This window comes from Lynx canadensis, chromosome A1, assembly GCF_007474595.2.
Source record: "Lynx canadensis isolate LIC74 chromosome A1, mLynCan4.pri.v2, whole genome shotgun sequence".
In the NCBI taxonomy this organism is placed as follows: Eukaryota; Metazoa; Chordata; class Mammalia; order Carnivora; family Felidae; genus Lynx; species Lynx canadensis.
In genome coordinates, this window is record NC_044303.2 from 106,824,078 (window position 1) to 106,851,009 (window position 26,932).

At 37.7% G+C, this 26,932-nt stretch overlaps 1 protein-coding gene and 1 pseudogene across 1 annotated transcript in view; one reads left to right on the forward strand and one right to left on the reverse strand.

The window, feature by feature from the left end:
* ADAMTS19 (ADAM metallopeptidase with thrombospondin type 1 motif 19) overlaps positions 1-26,932 on the forward strand; it is a 231,323-nt gene that overhangs the window by 20,725 nt on the left and 183,666 nt on the right. Inside the window, 1 exon segment of the mRNA XM_030317935.1 lies at positions 26,387-26,552. Coding sequence (XP_030173795.1) covers positions 26,387-26,552 — 166 coding nt within the window.
* Positions 2,359-2,454, reverse strand: LOC115526775 (annotated as a pseudogene).

Here is a 26,932-nt window from a genome sequence, read left to right on the forward strand (position 1 = left end):
CTTTATTAATTTTTTAATGTTTATTTATATTTGGGGCGGGAGGGGCAGAGAGAGAGGGAGATACAGAATCTGAAGCAGGTTCCAAGCTCTGAGCTGTCAGCACGGAGCCCAAGGCAGGTGTCGAACTCAGGAGCGGTGAGATCATTCTTGAGCCAAAGTTGGATGCTTAACCGACTGAGCCATCCAGCGTCCCAGGAAAATTCCATTCTTAGGATTTTCTTTGAGTGTGTACATAGGGCCATAGGTAAATAACATTTATGGTATTTTCATACACTTAGATTGGCTTATATAATATAAATGGGATTACATAGTCTATGTCTTCTCTAAATTTTTACTTATTAATTGAATGGTAAGAGATTTTTATTCAATTGGGATAGTAATATTTTATTAGTTATATACATTACAAATCTCTTCTTGAAGTTTATAGCATTGAGATCATTTTATGCCATGTATGTAAATCTTTTTTTAAACAACTATATAACATTCCATAATATGAGAGGCCAATTATTTTAACTGCTAATATAACTTCTTAGTTAAGAGCTCTATCATCTATTATCTTTTACTTTGGATAAAATATTTAATCCCTCTGACATTCTGCTTCATATTTAAAACAAGGAAAAATACTTCCTATTTTATATGGTTGTATTTGAGATTAGAGAATCATGCAAATAAATTACTTCCAGAGCAGGATTTTTCAACCTCACCACTAATGACATTTTGGGTAAGATTCTTGTTGTGGGGGGCTGTTTTGTGCATTGTAGGTTGCTTAATAGCATCTTTGGCCTCTACCCCCTAGATGCCCCGTCAGGAGAGGCAAAAATGTCTAGACATTGCCAGATTCTGCAATGTCCCTCCCTGGAGTGGGGGACACAAATACATCCACTGAGAAAATCACCGTTGTAGAGAAGTGGTATCAAGTCCGCTTCATGAAGCTGGACATATACACAGCAAAGTTCTCTGGAATGATCTCTGCATGGACTACTTTGTGGGTGGCCCTTGCTGTAATTGCGCCTGTTAGTGGCCATTAAGAAAGCTTGCCAGGCTTTTATGTTGGTGCCATTTTTGCACTGACACAAATAACAATGATTTCACAATACCACAATCGGTTACATAGATCATTGTGTACCTATATGAGCATATTTACCAGAGATATTCCTAGAGATGTTATCTTTGAGGGGAGAGGCAACACAGGGCTTGCAGTATTGAAATGTTGATACGTTCTGCTAAATCATCTTCCAAAAATGCTAGACCAGTTTACACTGTCATCTATTGTACCTAAAAACACCCTTTTCGCCTAAATGTCCATCAACTGATGAATGGATAAAGAAATTGTGGTTTATATACACAATGGAGTACTATGTGGCAATGAGAAAGAATGAAATATGGCCATCCGTAGCAACGTGGATGGAACTGGAGAGTGTGATGCTAAGTGAAATAAGCCATACAGAGAAGGACAGATACCACATGTTTTCACTCTTAGGTGGATCCTGAGAAACTTAACAGAAGTCCATGGGGGAGGGGAAGAAAAAAAAAAAGAGGTTAGAGAGGGAGAGAGCCAAAGCATAAGAGACTCTTAAAAACTGAGAACAAACTGCGGGTTGATGGGGGGAGGGAGGTTGATGAGGTGATGGGCGTTGAAGAGGGCATCTTTTGGAATGAGCACTGGGTGTCATATGGAAACTAATTTGACAATAAATTTCATATAATAAAAAAATAAAATAAATTCAAATAAAGTAAAATTGAGTAAAAAAAAAGAGCACCCTTTTCCTCATATCCTCATCCATAGTGAATATTAACATTCTCTTTATATGAAAGCATACTTTATGAATTTTTAATGTTTTTTTCCCTAACTTACCTTATGTGGTTTACATGCACGTAATCATTGCCCATTAATCTTTTTGTCATTAAAAGCTACACCTAAGTCTCCAATTACACAACTATTCAAGGGAACAGAAAAGCACAGAGATTAAATACAGCTAATACACAGGTTTCATGAATGTTAAAATTTTGCCATTGTTTCCTAAGACTTTCGACATTTTTCACGTAGTATTGAACCCCTCATGGTAGTCTTCCACAACCATTTTCTTTTCGAGGTCCTCAGATGTAACCACTGTTTTCAAATTTGTATATGTATTTTCCATCCATACTTTAATAATTGTATTAAGTAGGTATGCATCCGTAAAAATATATAATAGCATTGTTTTCTATTATAAAAATTTGCAAAAAATGGAATGATACTGCACACATCTTTCTAGAACTTAGCTTTTTATAATCATACTTATACGTGTTTAATATACGTAGTAATACGTAAAAACACGTATTTATATCGTATTTTTGAGTTTTTTAATTTAATTTTTTAAAAATCTGGAATGCTTCATGAGTTTGTGTGTTAGCCTTGGGCCAGTCTTCTCTGTGTTGATGCAATTTTAGTGTGTATGCTGCTGAAGCGAGCACGTCTTGTCCACCCTTTAAACTGTACAGTTTGTATGCAGTATAGTTTATCCATTCTCCAATTGATAAATATTCATTCGCCTCCCCCTCCCCTTTTGTTTTTATATTTTGGAGTTATAAGCACTATAATAATGATCATCTTTTCGTGAGTTTGGTGTGCAAATGGTGAGAATTTCTCTTGAGTGTGTACCTATCAGTAATATTTTGGCTTAGAAGATACACATCTTCATGTTTATTATATATTATCAAATTGTTCTTCATGGTGATTATAATACTTCTTCCTCTTGCCAGCTGTGTATTTTCCCACATCCATAGCAACAAACTCCTGGTATTGTCAGACTGTTATTTTTTCTTCTAATATTTACTCACATTTTGGTAATTGGTAGAACAAATAGAAAAATTTGTTTTTAAAAATGGGAAAACTAAGAAATGCCACAACCCACTTTTTTTAACTGGCACTTGCAAAAATTTTATATTTAATACACATAGAACAGTAATCAAGCTAGATCATAAGTGAGGCTGTTAAAGTCTTCTCAGCAAATTTCAAATAACTGGAAACTTAATTGATGTGTTCTCTGGCAGCAGTGGAATTAATGGAAATCAGATACAAAATAATACCTCAAAATTAGTATAAAATTGTAAGTAAGACAGTACATTACCAAATAATGCATAGATCAAAGAAAAACAAGGGAACTTAAAAAATATTTTGAAATGAATGAAAATGAGAATACCATATCAAAATATATGGGATACAGCTAGGTAGTACTTATGGGAAAAGTTCTATCATTAAATACTCATGTCAGGAAATAAGATAGGAAAAGAAGAGCAAATTAAACCCAAAATTCATAGAAGAAAGGAAATAATATATTTAAGAACAGAAATCATTGAAGTTAAATAAAGCAGAAAAAGTGGAGAAAAAATTTCTGGAAAGAACGATAAAATTGCTATTGATCAAAGTAAAAGAAAATGCAAATTATCAATATTAGGAATAAAAGGGAGACTCACAAAAGTTTCTTTGGAATTAAAATTATAATTATAATAAGGAAATATTATAAACCACTTCATGTCAAGAAAGTTTACAACATTACATGAAAGGGGCAAATCTTTGGAAGATACGTATTAACAAACTGACTTAAAAAACAATGCAGAACCAGGTTGCCTGGGTGGCTCAGTCAGTTGAGCGTCCAACTTTAGCTCAGGTCATGGTCTGTCAGTTCATGAGTTCAAGCCCCATGTTGGGCTCTGGGCTGACAGCTTAGAGCCTGGAGCCTGCTTCAGATTCTGTGTCTCCCTCTTTCTCTGTCCCCTCCACCACTCATGCTCTGTCTCTGACTCTCTCTCTCTCAAAAAAAATAAACACTAAAAAAATTAAAAAACAAAACAGTGAAGAACCTCTGTGAGGCCCTAAATATAGTTTAATTGAACTTGTAGTTAAAATTTTTCCCACAAAGAAAATTCCAGGTCCAAAGGCCTTCATTAGTTAATGTCATCAACCATCTAAAGATGAAATACTACAGATTATTTCGAGTAATTTGAAGGGACACAGCGCTTACTGATACTTTTATGGGGCCAGCATTATCCAATATCAAAAACAGATAAAGATGATGTAAAGAAAAAACCTACTGTGGAATCCAACAGAAACATAGACAGTAAAATTCTTACCAAATATGAACAGATCAAAGCCGGCAATATATGAAAGGATAATACGTCATGACCAGAAAGAGTTTATCCCAAGAATGCAAGGATAGCTTAACCTTAAAAATATCTATCAGTATCATTCACTGTATGAAACAAATGAAAGAGAAAAAGTATACAATAATGCCAGTAAATGCAGAAAAATAATTTAGCAAAATTCAACATTAATTTATGGTAAAAGTGCTCAGCAAGCTAAGACTAAATTGTACCTACCAAAAGCACTTAATGCACATCTACAAAAAAACCCCCAAAGAACAAAACCCATGGTTGACATTATTTTTCAACGTAGAAGACTGTATATTATCAGCAATAACACAGGAATGCCCATTTTGACCGCTTCTTTTTAACATTGCACTGGAGATCTTAACCAGTACTATAAGCAAAAGTAAATAAACTAAAAAATTAAAGACATGTGGATAGAACAGGAAGAGGTAGAATTGTCTTTATTTGTAGACAATGTGATCCCATATGTGGAAAATCCTAACAAAGCTGTGCAATACCTACTCAAACTAAAAAGTGAGTCTAGAAGGGTCACAAAATGTAATGCCAATTTACAATAAATGAGTGTGTGTGTGTGTGTGTGTGTGAGAGAGAGAGAGAGAGAGAGAGAGAGAAAGAGACAGAGAGAGGGAAGGAGGGAAGGAGGAGGGAGGAAACGAAGCAAGGAGGGAGAAGAAGATATCAGTTCTTTTCTCCTTTGCCTCTAGCATTGTCTTGCTCACCCCTGTCAGGTCCAAATATTATTTAGCTTACTACACATGCAACTTGAATGCAATAGTCTTTCCCATATAGTCATTACTGATCAGAATAAAGTTGAGGCAACTACAACTTCTTTCTTAGATATCTATACAACTTCTGCTTGATCGTTTTCTTTTTTCAGAGGTATAGTTGGGCCCTGCCAACCTGCAGAGAAAAATTTGAGTTAGGACTTACAAAGCTAGATGGTACTTTTTCAACGTACGATGTTATTTATTATATAAATAAAAGTGTATTTCAACAATAAAGCTAAAGTCTTACCATTTTAAAGTTCTATAAATAAAATTGCTTAAAAACTCACTCTGTAGTAGGTAAGTATTAAGTATTTCTATTTTATGGCCTTTGAGGTCTGCTTTTAAATTTACTAAAAGTCTGTCTTACAGTAACTGTGTGTGTATATATATATACAGTTTATAATAACATAGGACAGATCCAACTCACCATCTTGCATAGTGTCTTGATCCAGTTGTAAATGGACAGATTTCTATTCAGGGATCGTAATATATGTATGTATATGTATGTATGTATATGTATGTTTGTGTGTGTGTATGTGTGTGTGTGTATATATATAATGATATATAAACATATATCATACAATTAGCATATATATTAACTAATATAACTGAATTTTAAAGTTTTGCATTTTTCTTCTTTTTATGTATGTGGAATAATAAATACGTTTATCCTTTCTCTTGGTACTTGTACTGAATTCCAAACGTTTTCTAGATGAACTTATTCAGTTTGAAATAATTAATCTCAGTTTGTCTGCAAGGGTGGTCTGCATTCTTACTAATTAAGAGTGTAATTCATTAAACCATGTGTCTTTAGCTCTTTAAAGCAATTTACTCTGACATATACTGAGTTAAAACTGTAATTCATATGTATTCTTTGGGTAGTTGTTGAATCAAACCTGAAGGGATTCATACCCATATATGGATTTGAAGTCTACATGTTGGATAAGTTGAATAAATAATAAGTCACAGATAAATTGCAAGACCAAAAGAAAGCATGAGGCAATGTTGTAAGTCTGTATTGTGTGGGTGGTGTGATTTTCAGGCCTCTGGTTTTATTTACTTTCTGTTAGAGATCCTTTTAACAGGCCTAGCAAAGGAAATATACCAGGATTTTATGTTGAATTGAAAATCGTAATTATCTAGAGATAAAGTACTTGAGACTCTGTAAAGTAGAGCACAGGAATAGTTCACTTTCTATAGAGATTTATAGTTGGGTGAAGTGCTTTCATGTATATCCTTTCATTTAATGGACAGGAAATGGTTATGTGTAAGATAGAAGAGAGTTGCTTCAATTTCACTCTTAATGTTGCCTTTGTCCTGGCTAAGCTTTATACAGACACTCACACCCATTTTTATCTGCCAGACATCAGCCCAGCAACTAAGGCTGAAAAGTGAACCAAGTTTGGCATGAGTGTTCTTTAAATCAATGAGTGGCGTTGAAGGAAGTTAATCCAGAGTATAGAATACATTCAAAAATGTTACAAAGCCTCCGTAGTAGTCCTTAGTAGTCCGTGAAGATCAGGCTCTTAATGTTACAATTGAGACTGTTTAGCTTCATTTCATAGTTCTGGTTTACTACCCAAATCGGTAGATAATAATTCTGATGTCATTATCACTTAAGGGCTAGCCTGTATTGAGTGCCTATTATGAAAAGTCAAGTGTGATTTATACGCTTAATTACAGCAATTGGTGGGTCTTCTCATCTGAAAACTTATTACCAGAATAAAAAGGAAAGGTGGTGTGGCAGAAGGGAGAGGAAACAGTGCATCTTGAATTCTCTTTTCTGTACTGTTCCTTGGGTTCATCTCTCTGATTGGAAAGGTGTTAGTCTATAAGGTCCTGTTGGTAACCAAGGTGATCTTATCTCAGTAGCATGTGGTGGGACGCTCAATGAAGTCACTGTGAAGAAGCCCATTTCCAAACCTACTGGCGTATGGCAGCTTCAGTTTTCAAACAGAACTGCAAGGCACTTAAGCTTTACTTTTTTTTTTTTTTTAATTCAGTGATCTCAAAGCTTCCATTTTATCTTTTATGAGATTTTTTCAGGACCATTGGCTCATAGTGCTCTGGGTGGATGGACAGTTCAGTTGTAATTCCCTGACACTGTTTTCATATCTTCTAGGAAGCATATTTTGAGTTATGCAGATGCCTTGGAAGCGTCCATCTTCTGTGATGGGGGGCTCTGGTACTATTATTTAGAATAGTTCATAGTGTTTGTTTTGAACATTGCAGTTGGTGAGAATTTTTTACAGGTTAAATTGTTAATTTCTTAGGAGCCATGATCAACAGATCTCAGTACTTTTTCTCTAACAATGAGAAAAATAAGAACCAGTGAAGTTATATTACTTGCTTAAGCTGACACAGGTTCCATCTGATGGAGCAGATACGGAGTTTGGCCTTTCAGTCCACATCTTCTGCTTTTTCCTTTACAATTAAGGTTTGTTCTAGATAGGTTGAATTATATAAAATTGTCAATACATGAATGTTTGATGTACAATAAAAAGCAATTTTATATGCTACAATTTAAAAAATATCCCAAACACCAAAAATCTCCATTTAGGAAAAGTTCATTTCACATGCAGCTAAAACAGTAATTGTTTTGAAAGCCTAATACTTAATTTACAGGGGAAAAAAAAAACCTAAGTCATTACTAATTGCAATGGAATGCAAGAGCAAACACACTAGCTTATGGAGCTCCTTGGCTCCTTTACATTAAGGACTCAGGAGGCAGGCTGCGGTGTTTGAATCCAAGCTCCCCTATTACAATCCTACTGTGTGACCTTACATAACCACTCAGTGCCTCTGTATCTTCACCTTTTTTTTTTAATGTTTATTTTTGAGACAGAGGGAGAGTGCAAGTAGGGGAGGGGCAGAGAGCAGAGAGAGGGATACAGAGGATCCAAAGTGGGCTCTGTGCTGACAGCAGTGAGCCCGATGTGGGCTCAAACTCACGAACCATGAGATTACATGAGAATCTGAGCCAAAGTTGGGCACGTAATCGACTGAGCTACCCAGGCGCCCTGTATCTTCACTTTTTAAGATTCAGTAAGTTACTTGAATGCCTCACTGTAAGGGCTTTAAATGTGTTTATTAAGTGAGATGGAAATGAGGAATGGAAAATATTTTGGTCAATGCATTGAATAGTCATCTAGACTTTTTAAAATGTTACCTATTAGATATTTTTTAATTAATTAAATAAAGGAGGACTATTAAGTTAGGTTAACATAAGAAGTAGTATACCCATGTGCTATTTGTTATCAATTTGTTTAAACAGATCTGAAAGAAAACGTATACACCTACCCCTTGCATTCCAGGAAATGTCTGTTGGTTGATTGAGCAGTTAAATGAAGTTTCTCGCTAACATTCTTCCCCCCAAATTCCTTTCAAATTTTTAGTGCTAAAGTGGCCTCTAGGATCTGATTTCCAAAAGGGCTCTGACACTTCCCCATTCAAGTACAAATAAATGACACAGTGACTTCCCATGGCCAAGTGATCAAAGTAACTATAATGTACACACCCGCGGAGATGATGGGTTGATTTGCTTGTTTTCCGGTAACCTTCAATTTCCTATATGGCCTTCAAAAATTTCAGAAGAATGTGTAAGAAGCAGAAATGAAAAGAGAATGTGCATGGCTAGCCTGTTAGGGACTGTACTAAGTACTTTACAAGGTAAGAATAAATTCGTAATATTGAGTGAAAGGCACACAATTGAATGTGTGTGCTCAAATTCCTCTATTGAGTCTACCAAATAAAAATAATTATTTAAAATAATTTATTTCTGGTTTGTGAAAGATAAAATAAGTACTGGCCACATGGAATTGAGGTCTCGGTAGGTAATGAGATAAGAAAATCCATAACCCTTCCAGTAAATCCGTGCATTCTGATGTGTCATTTCATCCCAGGTTACTGAGAGAATTCAGAGTCAACATTGAACCGCTGTGATTTTCTTTTAAAAACATGTATTTTATAACCATCTTATTCTTTTAGATTGACTCACATGGAGGTCATGCACGTTGTTGTCTAATTAGGAGAAGCAATTTTTTTAAAACATTAAAAATTTTCTTTAATGTTTATTTATTTTTGAGAGAGAGAGACAGCATGAATAGGGGAGGAACAGAGAGAGAGGGAGACTCACAATCCAAAGCAGGCTCCAGGCTCTGAGCTGTCAGCACAGAGCCTGACCCAGGGCTTGGACCCACGAATCACAAGATCATGACCTGAGCCGAAGTCGGGCGCTTAACCGACTGAGCCACCCAGGTGCCCCCACTTTTCTTAAAAATTAAAAAAATTTTTTCATGTTTATTTATTTTTGAGAGAGAGGCAAACAGAGCATGAGTGGGGGAGAAACAGAGGGAGAGGGAGAATCTAAAGCAGGCTCCAGACTCCACACTGTCAGCACAGAGCCCGATGAGAAGCAATTTCCACTGCCAGTCTTGAACTCGACCTCTCCCTTCTGCACATGTGCAGGTATTTCTTTTTGGTGAAACTCCCAAGACACTGAGTATGCACATTTTCATTTGAGAGATAGTGCAAAATTGCTCTCCCAAGTGTTCATAGCAACTAATCTACCACCAGCGCTGTTTCAGAGTACTTGTTATTCCAGTAACCTCTCAGCCCTTGATATGCTCTAGTTTTACATTTGATTGTCATGTAACAGTGCACTCATGCCTGTTTGTTGGAATTTTGAAAGTTACTAACCATGGTTCCATACCTCTTTCTCTTTTTGTTTGTCTTCAGTGTAAAATATATATACCATTTACTCATTTAGATGTTAGGGTCTTTATGATTGTCATTTACAGAATCATTTTGATGCAGTCGTATTTATTCCAAATGTTTTCTCAATCCAAAAGGTTTTGCACTTCAAAGTTTTCTTTTCAGAGTTTTGGATAGCATTTGTTTTCTTTTAAATGAGATATTGTGCAGTAATTTTTAAAAAGTAACTCATTAATCATTTCGGATATGGATATTTAGGTAGATTTCTAACTATTTAAATGAAGGTATCTTAAGAATACTAATATAAAACAAGGAGCGCCTGGGTGGCTCAGTTGGTTGAGCGTCTGACTTCATCTCAGGTCATGATCTCGCTGTTGGTGAGTTTGAGCCCTGTGTCGGGCTCTGTGCTGACAGCTCAGAGCCTGGAGCCTGCTTCAGATTCTCTGTCATCCTCTCTCTGCCTCTCTTCTGCTTGTTCTCTCTCTCTCTCTCTCTCTCTCTCTCTCTCAAAAATAAATAAACATTTAAAAAATAAAAAGAATACTAATATCAAACAAGAAAGAGATTTCTAGGAAACATTGTCATTCTGTCTTTGCCTCAGCCTATTCAGTAATTTTACTTCACAATTTGCAAGTGCTAAGAATCTTTAAGTACTTGCTTATTAACATTATCTTACTTTGCCCTCAGCAGCATTGGAAATAGCCACTCATGCTGTCTCTCCCTCTCAATACATGTTTTTATCACTTGCCATCCAGGACCCTATACCTCCCTGACTGTTCCTTCTTGGACCGCTTCATTGATCATCATTCTTCTCTGCATCTTCCTAACAGATATGACCTAGTGTTCAGTCATGGGTCTTCTTTTCTGGTCTGTGTGCACTTAATCCGGGATCTTACCCAGTCTCATAGCTTAAATGCCAACTATATGCCAGTGATTCCAAAATAGGTAATTCTAATTTAGACCTCTCTGTTGAGCTCCAAGTCCAGCTATGTACTTGATATTTCAACATGAGGTCTAGTAGATAATATCAAATTTAACATCTTTCAAACTGAAGTGATCATCTCTTCCACTCCAACACCAGACTCTCCTCTTCTCACGTTATTCTTTTAAATCTTTTTTTAGTGTTTTATTTATTTTTTAAGAGAGAGACCGAGTGTGAGCAGGGAAGGGGCAGAGAGAGGTGGAGACAGAATGCAAAGCAGGCTCCGGGCTCTGAGCTGTCAGCACAGAGCCCGATGCTGGTCTAGAACCCACAAACTGCAAGATTATGACCTGAGCCCAAGTCGGACGCTTATCTGACTGAGCCACCCAGGTGCCCCTCCTCACATTATTTTTCATCCTATTGATGGTCATTTGGCAAAGGCCAAAAATCAGATTGTGGTCCTGAATTCCTTTCTTTCTTTCAGAGTGCACATTCAAACATTGTAAGCTCTTCCTTCTACTTGAGCTGCCAATAACCTCTCATCATGTCATGTCGCCTTTCTCCATCTGTAGTCTATCCTCAGTATAGCCACCAGAGTGAACCTTTTAAATAGGTCCAAGCTTGCTAATTGTGGTACTTGTAAAGACCATATATAGGTAGTGAAAATTTAAAATGTGAATGCAGGGTTGCCTGGTGGCTCATTCGGTTAAGGGTCCAACTTTGGCTCAAGTCATGATGTTGTGATTCATAGGTTCGAGCCCCATGTCGGGCTCTGTGCTGATAGCTCACAGCCTGGAGTCTACTTCAGATTCTGTGTCTCCCTTCTCTGTCCTTCCCCCCACTCACTCTCTCCCTCTCTCAAAAAAGTAAGCATTAAAAAAATAAAACAGGAATGCAAAAGATACGCACATCTTCAGTGTAGTAGTTATCTCTTAGCAATAAGAGAAGGGATTTGGTTTTGGGAAGGTGTGTAGGTCCATTTCAACTGAATCAAGAAATTGTTATATTTTGGGGAGCCTGGATGGCTCAGTTGGTTAAGCATCCGACTTCGGCTCAGGTCATGATCTTGCGGTTTGTGGGTTTGAGCCCCGCGTCGGCTCTGTGCTGACAGCTCAGAGCCTGGAGCCTGCTTCGGGTTCTGGGTCTCCCTCTCTCTGCCCCTCCCTGACTCATTCTCTCTCTCTTTCTCTCTCTGTCTCAAAAATAAACATTAAAAAAAATTGTTATATTAAAAAAATTATCTGTAGTACATTCGTGTTAACATTTGTTAAATACTGGGAATGGATTCCTGGGCACTCTATTATCCTATATATTTCTGAAAGTTTGAGGTATTTCATAGTAAAGAATGATTAATAATAAATAAAAAACGCCTCCCCTCTTGTTTTCCTAAACCAGTCTGTAGCAGGTTCTTAATGTGTTACTTTTCTTATAGTCTGTTATTTCAACTCATCCTATATGCTAGACATTTTTTATTGAACATTCACTTCCGTACTTAAAAGTCATAGAAAATCAAACATAAGAATGACATTTTTAAACTAGAGAGCCTCCAAGTAAAATGAGAAGATCAAGACAGATTTCATATCACAGATGGTTATGGTAACTGGACATATAGAGAGAGGCCATGAGCGTATTTGTCATATATTTGAAAGGGGATAGATGCTTAAGGTGTAGAATCAGGACTCATGATTTCTGAACCTTTTATGAAAATATTTCTGAGACTTACTCCTGTCCATTGGAGGCCTGGATTGCTTCAGAGCAGTGACTGCTGTGCTAGTGACTGAAGTGCATAAGCAGAATATTAAATATTTATCAAAGGTGTTGATGGATGATTTCTTCTGTGGGTGGAATTTGGAACAAAATGACCTCTGATTTCTAGTTTGGATATGCTCTTGTTTATAAATGTCTTTTTTAAGACGTGATGCATGGACATAATCTTCCTGATGTGGCTTGGTATATGCAGAGTGCATTGGATTTCCTGCTTCATACCATACCTTTTCAGCTCTATAGATGTATGACCTCTGAAAGTAACCTCTCTTAAGTCAGCCTGATAATTACAGTAGCTTTTTGAGCCTGTGTTCTCACTGATAGGACTAAAGAGTGGGTAGGGAAAGGTGGGGAGGAAAGACACTCAAATGTCTTCTTTTAGCATTGCTGAGTCGCAGATTGGCATTCGGGCATCTTGAGGGTAAGAAACAGGCCATGTAAAGAAGAACATTTTTGGTACAAGATTTATTTTTCCCTGTGAGAGGGTAAAACACCAATATAATTTCTTAAATATTACTTCATGCCATTCAAAATGGGAGTGGGAGAGAATATTTGATTTTCCTGTGGATCCTAAATGGAAAAATAATAACACACTTTGCTGATGTGCATGCAAATGAGAAGGATGACTTAAAATCAGAAGGACAACTTGATGTGTCCTGATAAACCCTTCATAAATTGAAAACGTCATGAGTCAAAAATGCTCATGTAAGGTTAGTACACTTAACGTCCCAAACATCATCATTTAGGCTAGCCTACCTTAAATATGTTCAGAACACCTCCACTTGGGAAAATAAATACATACATACATACATACTAAAATAAAATAAAAATAAAAAAATCTAATACAAAGTGGATTTTGTAATATTATGTTGATTCTCTCATGTGATTTATTAAATAGTGTACTAAAAGTGAAAAACAGAATGGTTCTGTGGGTGGAGAATGGTTGTAGGCACGTTGGTTGTTTACCCTCGGGATGGTGTGGCTGACGGGCCCCTGTGGATCCTCGTGCTGTCTGGCCTCACTGGAGAGCGTCATATGCATGTCGCCAGCCCAGGAAAAGATCCAAATTCAGAACGTGGGGTATGGTTTCCACTGAACGCTCCTTACTTCTGCACCATCATCAAGCTGTATAATCCTAAATCGAACCGTTGTAATTTGGAGACTGTGTGTCTTATCAAAGATACTTAAGACTGTCTGTTTGAAAACGTTCAGTACGCTGCTGTATTTCCTTCATCTGGCACATTAGCTGATGCATCGTATGCACTCAGTAAATGTCAAATACATTCATTATTTTATTTATTTGACCTTTAGTTGAATCCGGAAGAGAAGTTGCAGCACATTTTCCATGTCTGTGAGTACCAGTGCGAGGGCCCTTGAGTAGTTTGCTCCACTCATCTTGTTTCCATGGTAAACTGAATTCGCATCCACTCCCTGGGGGTATGTAGGAGGTTGGCAACGTCTCCGTTAATTGTGAGGTCACCAGTAAGACCTGGCAGTGATGAGTGCTTCCCCACATCACAGCTGTGCAGCTTCCTCAGTGGTCTCATTCAGTCGCGCTTGAAGCGCATAACTGGGCTGGAATCGCATGAGATAAGTGAGGGCTCATCACCATGGTGAGTGGGTCTGCACAATCACCAAGTGACTAACCCTTTAATAACCAGGTGTATCACTGACTATACGCGCCAGCTCCTTAAGTGCTAGGGTGAGCCGCAAGCTGGAAGCCAACTTCAAAAAACCTCCGTAGGGCAAGCAGAGTTAGTTAACAAACTCAAATTCTCCTCATGACTCAACAAAATGAAACATGTAAAATTCTCTTATTTGCTACAAAACAAAAGTCATGTTGTTAGGCTTTGGGGGAACCCTGACTGATGTAGGCAGGGGAGTGTTTTTCCACTTGGTTTTTGCTGTTGAATTTAAAAGAAACATGAGCACATGTGTTTGACCATCTTGCGTAGAACTCCTACATTTTCAACCTGAGCAGTGTGGGTTAGGGCAGTAGTTTCTTTGGAATGAACTGAACAAGAGCTTATTCCTGTCTTTTTTCTTTTTTTTAATGTTTATTTATTTTGGGGAGAGAGAGAGACAGAGCATGAGTGGGGTAGCTGAATGGGGAGAAGGAGACACAGAAACTGAAGCAAGCTCCAGGCTCTGAGCTGTCAGCTGTCACTCACCAACTGTGTTGGACGCTTAACCCACTGAGCCACCCAGGCTTTTTTCTTTTGAAGCCACTTCTAGAAAGGGTTAATTCTTATTTCAAAAAATCGACAAGCTTCTACTTTTCTTCTAAGCTCACTGGCCCTTCCTCTTCAGTCTCCTTTGCTGATTCCTTCTCTGTTTCCCAGTGTTAGGGTCCTTTGGGTTTGGTTTTAGGCTCTCTTTTGCCCTTTCTCTATACTCCCTTTCGGGGTAACATCACTCCTCCCTATGGATTGAAAGATTATCTTTATGTTGATAGCTCTCAGACATATGTCTCCAGCTCAAAACTGCGCACTAAACTCCATACTCTTAACTGTCTACTTGATTTCTCTACTTGGATGTGTCACAGATGTATCACATCTAATAAGATCCCATCAGAAACTTGGAATCTCTGCTCCTAAAATCTGTTTTAGCCTCAGTACTTACATTTAGATGTCAATTACAGACCTGTATCTCCCATTCTGGAGTACTTAAGCCAGAAACTCTGAAGTCATCCTTAATTCCCTGTGCTATTGTCCCTCCATATCCCAGCATCTAAACCATTAACACATTTGAGTGGTTGCCCTCCGGTTTGTATGAGTATCTAAAATTCATCTCAGGGGCGCCTGGGTGGCGCAGTCGGTTAAGCGTCCGACTTCAGCCAGGTCACGATCTCGCGGTCCGTGAGTTCGAGCCCCGCGTCGGGCTCTGGGCTGATGGCTCGGAGCCTGGAGCCTGTTTCCGATTCTGTGTCTCCCTCTCTCTCTGCCCCTCCCCCGTTCATGCTCTGTCTCTCTCTGTCCCAAAAAAAATAAATAAACGTTGAAAAAAAAATTTTTTTTTAAATTCATCTCAAATGAATTTACTTTTCTGCACATTCTTAGTTCAGCCACCGTGTGTTGCTTTTTTGCTCTAGTCACCATAGGCTTGTGCTTGAACTGTGATAGCTGATTTTAACTGGTCTTCCTGATTCTACTAATTGTGATAGCTGACTTTAACTGGGCTTCCTGATTCTACTCTTGTCACCCTATGATTTGTTTTCTTTTTTTTATTAAACTTTTTGTTTATTTATTTTATAGAGAGAGGGACAGAATGAGAACAAGGGAGGGGCAGAGAGAGAGAGGGAGGCACAGATATGAAGCAGGCTTGAACGGGGCTCGAACTCACGGACCGCAAGATCATGACCTGAGCCAAAGTCAGGTGCTTAACCGACTGAGTCACCCAGCCGCCCTCTTATAATATGTTTTCTAAAAAAAGAACAGGAATGGCTTTCTTGAAAAATTTCTATCTAAACATGCCATCCACTGTCACTTGCTTCCAATTACATTTCAAATAAAATCTAAATGTCTTATCATAGTCTTCAGAGCTCTCCATGAATTATGCCCTGACAACCCTCTGTTCTGCTTTTGTTGCTATCATTATTTGTCTGTGACTCCTGCCGCTGCCTCAGTCTCCCCATCGATTCTTTAACGGTGGCCTGGCTCATCTCTAGGCCCTCCTCACTGATAGACTTTTCACTAATGCCACCATTATTTATTGCTTTAATTACGGCAGTGGCCTCCCCAGCAAGTGTTGAGCATTTCAACCTCTTTCAACATTCTTTTAGTATGTTCCTTGCCTCTTTATTGCTAAGTAATACTGTTACATTATTTATCCTTTGGTTTTCATTTTTAAAATATGTTTTACTGTGACATAAACATGGAGCACAAACGTATGTTGTTAAAAACAACAGTTAAAAAGTATACGCTTTTATAAACACCAAGTCAATCTATTGGACTCCTCTCATGTGTATTCCAGGGTCATAGTCTTCATGTATGATGGCATCTGCTGCTTTAAATACACCAGTCTTCTCTTGCTTACAGTCTTTTTCATACAGCTGGCTCCTCTGTGTCTTGTCTCCGATGTCTGCTCCTTAGAAAGGTCGTAATGGGCCACTCTCTCTAGCAGCTCAGTCTCTGCTTTATTTCTCTTAGATCTGTGTTTGTTTCTTCAATGCTACTTTTCACTGTTTCAATTTCTTAAGTACATTTGTCTGAATGCCTGATTTTTTCTGTCTTTCCCCCTAATGGATGAGGTCCATGAAGACAGGGATTAAATCTCTTTTCAGTTTGAATCTTCAGTGCCTTGCATACTGTCATGGGACAGGTGTTCAGTAGGTGCATTTACAACAAATACTAAATAATCATCAGGAAGATACAGTAGAACATAACAGCTTTTGGCCGGACTGATACATAAGCTTAGAAGTAGATTTAAAACTGAGTTTGCTCACTGTTTCTCAACTTCCTTTTTTTTAAAAAAAATTTTTTTTTCAACGTTTATTTATTTTTCGGACAGAGAGAGACAGAGCATGAACGGGGGAGGGGCAGAGAGAGAGGGAGACACAGAATCGGAAACAGGCTCCAGGCTCTGAGCCATCAGCCCAGAGCCTGACGCGGGGCTCGAACTCACGGACCGCGAGATCGTGACCTGGCTGAAGTCGGACGCTTAACCGACTGCGCCACCCAGGCGCCCCTCAACTTCCTTTTTTGCATGCTTAAAGAATCCATAGAAATCCCAAGGGATTAATTTAAAATTCATTAAAGTGAATGAATATTGGAAAGTATATGAAAACCAAATTAATGGCTTTTCTTGATATAACCAAAAATTAGACTATAAAATGAGAACTGAGCTAACCATCCTAATAACAAAAAGTTACCCATTTCAGACACTTAAATGTTAGGATGGAGCATTCACTTTCCTCTTTATGCCATTTATACCAAAAAAAGTGGTACTATTTTTACTACTTTTCACATCTTCAACGTAGAACAGCTTCTGTTTATAATCTTGCTTATGATGTTCTTTATCTGTAATGGAGTCAAAAAGGAAATGGGTGATGAGCATTGAGAAAGGCACTTGTTGGGATGAGCACTGGGTGTTATATGTAAGTGATGAATCACTAAATTCTACTCCTGATGCCACTATTACACTATATGCTAACTAACTGGGATTGAAATAAATAAAAAAAGGAACATTTTGAAACTGTTTTAAAATCCCTATCTCTGTCAAACTATGGGAAAAAGTTAGAGGAGGGCAATGGTTTTCAATAAAGTGGGTGAGAATGCATATTTTTCTTTCATTTGTGGGAGTGAAATGTATTTCTGTGTAATTATTCTGGAGATGAAATACGACTGTTGAAAGTACTCAGCATAGAAGTTCATCATGAAGCATCCCGTAGTAAAATCTGTAACCAGTGTCCCAGAAAAGATAGATAGTCTACAAACCACAGGAGGATTTCATCAGGGTTTATTTTTGAATATGAATCAGATAAGTGATACTGCCATGGAATGTCTCGAGTTCCTTTCCAGTCATCATTTTCCTGGGGATCTCTCTGCTCCAGCCCTAGTAACCTTGCTTTTCCCTACACATGCTATGTCAGTCCCATCTCAGGGTCTTTGTTTCTCCTTCTGCTTGGAATCTTCTCCCCTATAACTTGGCCTGGCCAACTCTCATATTTAGATCTCTGCTCAGATGTCACCTCACCCAAAAGACATTCTCCACATCGCTCTCTAACCCTTGTAATACTTGGCCCCTGAATTCCTACTGTACACAATTAACTTCTCATTGACCAAATAGGACTTAAGGATATCATAATGAACGTGGGGGGTGGTTGGTTGTTGTTCCCCCCTTCCCCCTGCCCCGTCTTCTTTCTGGTGCTGTTCACTCTTAGGGTGTGAGAAGTCACTTGGTAAATTTAGTCACAAAAAGTCTGGTAATTAAAATATTCACACTCAAAGCATTAAACCATCTAAATTGATTTAAAGTTAAAATCTCCCTGCCCCATGCCCTTCACATGGTGGCTTGCTTAGAGCTAATCACAAGCAGTGAAGAAGGGGGAGTGAAGTCAAGAGTCCTTGTTATTTCCCCACCTAGGACTTCCATTCCTCCTGCTCAGTGCACTGAGCTTCCTCTGGCTTCTCTAGGACAGTAACCATAAGGGAGGAGGGAAAGCAGAGTATGTTTGGGTGACCAATGGTGTCATGGTATGGTGATGGTGTCATGGCATTGTAATTGTGTCATGGGATAGTGGTGCTGAGCATTATGTTTGACAAGTGCGTAACATGGTGACCTTCTGTCTCTCCTGGGCCACATTTGTGGGTTTTGGGGAGGCTGTCCTCTTCAGAGATGCTCCTCAGTCCCTCTGGATCTCTCATATCTACCCTTTGAAGAGGACTAATTCATCTTCTCCAGATGGTCACTTTCAGTTTCTGCTTTGTCCCTTAGGTATCTGGGGGGGATACTTCCAGGCTATATTTGAACCTTGTTTTTTTGTGTGTGTGAAATAGAACATAGACATAAATAAGTGTATAAACTATCAATGTAAATCTTATTAATAGTGATAGAGCAATTGTGTGTGTTACTTTGACCCAGTTGAGTAAATAGCAAATTGTATCCCTTCCTGGAGTATATGTAAGTTGTTGACAAGTCTTGCCAGCCTGGATCACAGCTGCCCCCTGACCTCTGGATAAATAAAGTCAATGTTCATAAGAATTTTTGAATAGAGGGTCAAATGAATGAATAGATAATAAAATTATGATATATTTAGAGGATACACTGTTATTCAGCAGTTAAAAGCCAGGACTATAGAGATTGCTTAATGCCGTTAAGAAACAAAATAGAGGGGCGCCTGGGTGGCGCAGTCGGTTAAGCGTCCGACTTCAGCCAGGTCACGATCTCGCGGTCTGTGAGTTCGAGCCCCGCGTCAGGCTCTGGGCTGATGGCTCAGAGCCTGGAGCCTGTTTCCGATTCTGTGTCTCCCTCTCTCTCTGCCCCTCCCCCGTTCATGCTCTGTCTCTCTCTGTCCCAAAAATAAATAAACGTTGAAAAAAAAAATTTAAAAAAAAAAAAGAAACAAAATAGCTATTAAGCTGTTCTTAAATAGAAAAATAAAGGAGATCATAAAACTTTAACACATGTATGCATGTGTAGAGGCACATCTATGCATACACACAGGTGCATGCCCACATATATACTTGTGTGTCTGTATGTATGTTAATAGACTAGAAATGCACACACACACACACACACACACACACATACATACCTGTGTAATTCTGTGTGATGGGATTTGGGACAATGATCTTCTTTTTTTAATTATATATTTTAAATGTTCTATTTAAAAGTTCTGGTTTTATAATCAGGAGGCGTTTGAAGAACAAAAATAGAAAAGAGAGTTGTAAAACAAAGGAAGAAGGAAAGAAAAACTAAAACCTTAACATGTTGAAATATTGTCCCTGTATCTGCCTTGGGGGTGCTGGGAGTCATTGGGCACATAGCACTGAACGAGGCCTGGAGGTGGAACCCTCAGCCCTCTCAGAAAGCCCCTGTGCCTTCGGCAGCTTATATGTCTCATCATATTAAACAGTCAGCTCAAGATAAAGTTCAGAGCCTAAGGTAGTAATCTGTCTTCTGCTTTGTAAAGGATGGGGCCTGGCCTCACTATGGATATCAAATGTTGGACGTCTCCCAATTGTGAGGTGTTGTGCTTGATGTCAAATCCTCAGTGCAAAATGTTTTAAAGATGAGAGTTGTTTGGAATAATAGTCATATGGCAGGGCCTAGGCTTCCTCAGATAGCCTCACAAAGGCCATCTTTTGTTTCAATCCTGTCTTCACCACATACTGATTTGTGACCTTGGGACACAATAAATCTTTTTAAAACTCACTTTTTTCAGTAAAACCAGTGAGGCTAGTATATGTGTCACAAGCTTGCTGTTTGATTAGATGAAATCAAGCATATACAATGTCTGATACACAAGCGTATTACTTCTATTGTTGTTTTCTTATACATATTTTAAAAGAAGTTTGAAAAGAAAAGAGAAAGGACTCGATAATTTTTTCAGCTTCGGTAACTAGAAAAAAGTTGGAGTCATGAACAGAGATACAAACTCAGAGACAGGCCCTGGTTTGGGAGAACCATCAGACATCTCAAGAGAGAGTGAGAAGTGAGCAAAGAGGGGCGTGGCTCTCATATGGAAGCATTGGGCTGAGAAGAGGTTTGGGGATTTGGGTATTGTCTCTGTAGAGGGTGTTCTAAAACCTTTGGGAGGGATAAATGAAGATAGCAGTTGCTGACCAAAGACCTGCCTTGGAATGAGGACCATGACCTGTTTAAGGAAACAGAAACAGTTGCTAGAGAAGAGAGCTACAGCAATGTAATATTCGTGGAGGAGAAAAATGGTCAAGGGTCAAATGCCTTAGAGAAGAGAACAAAGGACAGGAAATTGTGGGTGGCCTCAGAACAATTTCCAGAGCTCAGTGGGGGAAACTAGAATGCAGGTAGCAAGCAAATTTAGAAAGATGTATTAAAACCAAAAACAAAGTTGGAAATTGGGAGCGTTAGATTCCAGTCCTGACACTCACATGAACTCTCTGTGTGATTCTCTGCACGTTGTGCAACATCTCTCAGTCTTGGTTTTCTTGATTTTAAAACTCCAGCGATGGCCGGATGATTTCTAAGTTTCCTTCTACCTTCGTAGTTTCACGATGCTTTCTGAAGCTCTTTGGCAAGGAAAGAAAACAGAATAATGTTAACAATGTGGTCACATGAAAGCTTTTCCTAAAGATAGAACTTGGGCTCCCAAGGAAGGCAACATTGGGAATGCCAGAGGGGAGAAATCAAGTAGTGACTTCCCCTCAGATGGAGTCAGTGGAGTAGATGCTGTTGAGAACAGTGAGTGGATGTGCTTTCTTTTAATCTCAAAAAGGAATAATATATTGAGTTAAAGGCAACATTCCTGAGCTCCTGCTGTGTACCAGGCCTTGTGATGCCGAGCACTATGCCCAAAGCCTTCCCCCAGAGTAGTTCGTGGTCCGATCAAAGACACACGAAAACCGTAACCAGAGTGGACTTAATAGTGGAACAACGGGAAACGTACAGTGTAGAAGTGGATCAGGGAGGCAAGGATTACTTTGAAGAGAGGACAGGACTGGCTGGGTTGTAAGAAACAACCAAGAGGACTTTCTGGAAAGAGAAAGCAGCATGTGCACTGTACCAAGTTGTGAGCATACAACTAAAACGTACGATGAAAACTGTTAAAATGTACTTTGTACACACAGTTAAAATGTGTTTGTTATGGTTATATATAAAGTTTAAGTAGTAAAAATAAAGGTGGAGAGGTAGGCAAGAGTTTATCATGACCTTTTACACCTTATATATCTTCATTAAGGATTTACAGTTTCCCCCTGTGGGCGTAAAGGGGAAACATCAAAAGAATAGAGTCAGGAAGAGAAGGGTAGTATTTTAAGACAATAGGATAGATAAGATGTCATAAGTGTATTTTCATAGACTTGCGTGTGTGTGTTGAGTACACAAATGCATGAAAAATCACTCCTATTCATAGTAATATTGAAAATGACATTTTTTGAAGAAAGTTTCAGCTTACATCAATCCAAATGCTTACACTCTGGACTATATGATGCTTTATTTACTTACTAAGATACATACTATACCATTGCCATACAAGAAAATACTTAAGGGAATAAAGCCAAAGTTCAGGTCATGTAGAGCATCAGATGTTTGTCTGCAGTGTTTTTACAAGCATATAATGATGCCACGTCTTTTCAGCATTTTCTCTAACGGCTGTTTAGAAAGAAAACATGTGCCTCTTTCAGTATCTCACTAATTCACTACTATACCTATGGTCAGACAGTAATCATCCTCAGAACCTCAGGACTCGGACTTTCCTGTTAAGAAATTTGTCATTTGATGTTTTCAGTTATATGGGTTCCTCTTGTTTTTTGGCTACCTTTTCCCACATCTCTGCACAAGCCAGGTGTCTCCTTAACTGTTAGCTAACTCCACATCCTCTTTTTCTTTGTTCCTAATATCTCCTCTCCTAGGGAGCAACCTTGCCCTTATCTTATCCAGATTCTGCTATCACTCAAGACTCTTCCGATATCCTGAAATTATGATGATTATTATGACATTCCTCATGTCCTTTAACAATTATGCTATTGAGTTCTTATGATATACTCTATACTTTTTAAAATAGGACATTATCAAAGACTCACAGAATGCAGTATGAACCTCATACAAATTTAAGCCAGTCCATTGAAAGCTTACCTAGAAAACATTACCTAGAAAATGTTCCTATCTAATTATTAAGTCTTTCTCCTTCATCATCTTCTTCTTCTTCTTCTTCTTCTTCTTCTTCTTCTTCTTCTTCTTCTTCTTCTTCTTCTAAAGCAAGAGAGTGTGTGTGTGCACAAGTGCCTGTGTCAAGGAGGGAAGGGAGAGAGAATCTTAAGCAGGATCCATGCTCAGCATGAAGCCCCACAGGTCTCCATCCCACGACCCTGGGATCATGACCTCAGCCAAAATCAAGAGTCTGATGCTCAACTGACTGAGCCACCCAGGCACCCCTTTAAGTTGTTTTTAAGTTATGCTTACATTAGAGTTTTGGGATCTATTTAATAGACCGTAATTAACTTGAATTTCAACACCTGAAACATTTATACTGGTTAATTGAAGCAATTCACCAACAGTGTATTTGGCACATGAACCAAATCAAATTTCATGTTGTGATTAAAATTTAGTGACAATGTCAAAGCATCTACATGGAGATCAGTATGATTGGTTGTTTATTTAATAAAGCACAGAGGCATCTAAAGAGAACAATAAAATGTCAGAACTAGTAAGAAAAGAAATGAGCGGTAACTGATTTAACGTAAGTGATGGTAAATTTGCAAAATACTAAAATTCTTGCTAAATTGTGAAATGAAAGATAACATTCGATGACAAAAGAACAGATGCCACCATACGAGAATATGCACATGATGACAGAAATAAGGTAAGGGACACCTGTTAAACTTAATTTCATTTCCAAATTTTGTGTGAAGTGTCTCAGAATAGGGAAAATCATTTTGAAAAATCTAAGAGCAATCTGGGAGAAAAATGCTTATAAAGCTTGCATTTATCTTAGATGTTTTGCTGTGCGATATTCGTTCACATACTGTTTTCTTTCCTCCTAAAACCGAAAGGACAATGCTTGCACTACAGTGATTGCTGCATCGTTGTGGATTGTCGAACACAGGGGCCCTGGTGCCTAGAGGTTAATAGAGATTCGTGTTCTCCCATGGCTTGTAAAATCACAGCGTAGATATGCATTTCTGTTCGGTTAGTGAGAAAGTGAGGCTTTTGTGGTGACACAGAAAACCTCAAGACTTTCTTTAATTCTGCTTTAATGTAAGTCATTAGAGCATTCCCTTTACTGTAGGATAGTATTCTCGTCTCAGATAGAAATTCCTTCCCTGCAGAAAGAACACTAAGCACTTGGTGCTAAATCTTCCCTGGACTGAACTGAGTCTGGCACACTGTAGTCAGACAGTAAATATGTATTGAATGAGTGAGTCACCATTTATAATTATTCCAACGTTTTTTTTTTCCTTTTCCAAAGTAGCCTTCTCATTTTTAAAAATGTCTAGAGATAAAGTTCTAACACAGTAGATAATTCTGTTATGAAGAGGTTTCCAAATCCCATGTTAAAAAATTCTATTTTAGAAAATATTTAACATGGTAATATGGGGATACAAAGGTGAGTCAATTTTGATTCCTTGGACTCTTGAGGTCTTCAGTTCACAGTCAAATGTTTGGATGTTTTGATTTATTCTGGTTATTCTAATTAATGAAATAAAAATTATGGTGAACATTTATTGAGTGGTTGCCCAGTCTCAGATCCTATGAAAGGCGCATTACATGGGCTTTTCAAAAGTGAATGTTCCAGATGACCCTATGGGGCTGTTGTATAGATAAAGTCACTGTACCTTTAACAGAGTTATTTAGCTAGTAGTAGACTATGAATCCGAATAATCTTAAGTCCAAAATCTATTTTTGCAAGTCATTAAATTTTATATGATAGTATGCAATTAAATTTATTTGATTTATTGCTTTAAATCTAATACTTATAACCTTTTGAAAGAATATCAGATTATAAATGTATGATTTAGGGAAATTCAGCATGTTTACTTGAGATGTTCTAAGTGAGCATCATAATACTTACTGTTTTAATCATCAGCCACACTGTTTTATTAGTGACCTTCAGTACTGACTGAACCTCAGAAGCATACTGATATGAGATAAGAGCAGGATATTTTTGTGTTTTCACAGTGTGGATCAATATATACCGTGACCCATCCTCCATCCATGTGTAGATGTACTCCTACATCTTTAGTGATTATTGTTTCAAGTTTTAAATATTTGTTATTGTCCTTTTTTTTATCAAATTAGTTTCTGAGGAAAATTTGTTTGGATTTCTTGTAATTACTTTAAAATTCAACCTAGTTTTACATGTGAGACAATGAAACCATGTGTGGAAAATAAAAGGACTCATTGGAAGTCATATTAAAATTACATAACAAATGCCCCAAGTGTATGATATGTGCCTGATATTTTACAAGAATCATCACAGTAAATCTTTTCCCCATTATCACCACCTCCAGCCTGTGTGTGTGTGTGTGTGTGTGTGTGTGTGTGTGTGTGTGTGTGTGTAAAGGAGAGACGGAGAGGGAGAAACAGAAAAAGAGAAGGGGACAGATAGAGGTGATGGAACTATTATTCTAATACTTGAGATTTTTATTGGTGTTATAAAAATGCAGTAAAAAAGTGAGAAGTATTTTTAGATTATTCTTAAGATGTCTTATAACATCAATTTGGTATAGAATAAAATGAGATAGCATATTAGCAATCCCCTGGTCTTCCGGTAGGGAAGATGCAATACACTTTAATAATTAAAACAAGAGAAAAAGTCTCTTCTGTGCTTTTAAAGAAAAGATACTTTTTTAGTGTAGGTTCAATTTTTCTTAATATTCAGTTTAGAAGAATTACTATATCTGAAGAAGTAAGTATATTATTACTGTGCTAGTTCTAGTGGATCAAATTGAAATGAACTATATGTGATTTTTATATAACCAATGCAAAACAGAATTAAGAACTTTGATAGCAGATTGGATGTGAACAATGCAGGTTCCAAGGGATTATTTCGTCAAAACTGTTTACTAAAGAGTTAACAGAATGGTCAAATATATGTATTATATGTATTTTATACAAGTAATATATATTACAGTAGAGTAAAAGAATAAAAATGGAAAAGGTCAAGTCATATGTTCTGTGTGGAATATTTTCCTAGTTATAATATAAATTTATGTTCTAAAAAAGGAAGGAAATAAATGACTAGGCTTAGCTTCAATATAATAAAAGGATACCTACTTGCTGTAAGTTCTTTTTATTGATAATAACGTATTTTACAGTTTTTAGCCCTCTGTCCACAATTGGCTAAGTTTAAAAACATGGCATTATATGAAATGAAACATGCTTATGTAAGTGATGATTCATTTTTTTTCTGTAATTTACTGTTCAAAGGTTTTAAAAATGTTTAGTAGAAGCCTTTAAGAATATTTTATACGATACTTTCAATGCTGTGTCCCCTGCATTTGCTTTGACATGTTACATGAATTACTTTATTAAATAGTGATTATTGAAATGTTGGACAGTGTGGTGCATGCAATTAAAAACTGTATTGCTCTTCTGTACATGCCTACATGTAAGTGACCCCATGGGTCTCCCAAAGTGAGCCTTTAACATTCCAGAATTTTTACTGTGCATCTGTTGCTGGCATCTAGCCTCCCACCCACACAGGCTAAGTCCAACTAAATGAAGTTTATGCTAGCACAATAAAGTATGTAAAGATGAAGTAATAACATGGGAAGACAGTTACCTTATTAGTCGGGTTGCTGAAATAGCTTCACTAGAAGAATGTATGCACATATGTGAAAGCAAATGGAGTGTGTGTGGGTAGGAAAGCCTAGAAAATAATTTATTCAAATAGTATTTCTTATATATCTTTTTATGTTATATATTCCAGATGGGATTTATACAGCTCAATGAGGACTTCATATTTATTGAACCACTCAATGATACAATGGCCATAACGGGTCACCCACACCGTGTATATAGGCAGAAAAGGTCCATGGAGGAAAAAGTCACAGAGAAGTCAGCTCCTCACAGTCATTACTGTGGTATCATTTCAGGTAATGCCTTCTCCTGAAAGGGGTTTAACAAATATGCAATGTGAGATGAATACACTAAATTGTTTTTCTTCCTTTTCTTCCATCTGTCCATCTGTCTGTCCCTCTGTTCATCCATCACTCTTCTGGTTTTATACTTGCTCAAAATGTGGAGTCTCTTCGGTTAATAACAATTAAACGTATCTATTTTAGACTTCTCTTTTAGTTTTCTACAAAGTACTACATTTTAATGTCAAGAAATGGAAATTCACAAGGGTTCAGAGATTAATACATAACATGCATCTCTCTTGAATTGTGAAGTGTTCCTTGTAGTATACTATTCACCTCATTGGCACAGAAATGATACCGAGAGAATTCGAGATCTTCTGAAACTGAATACTGTG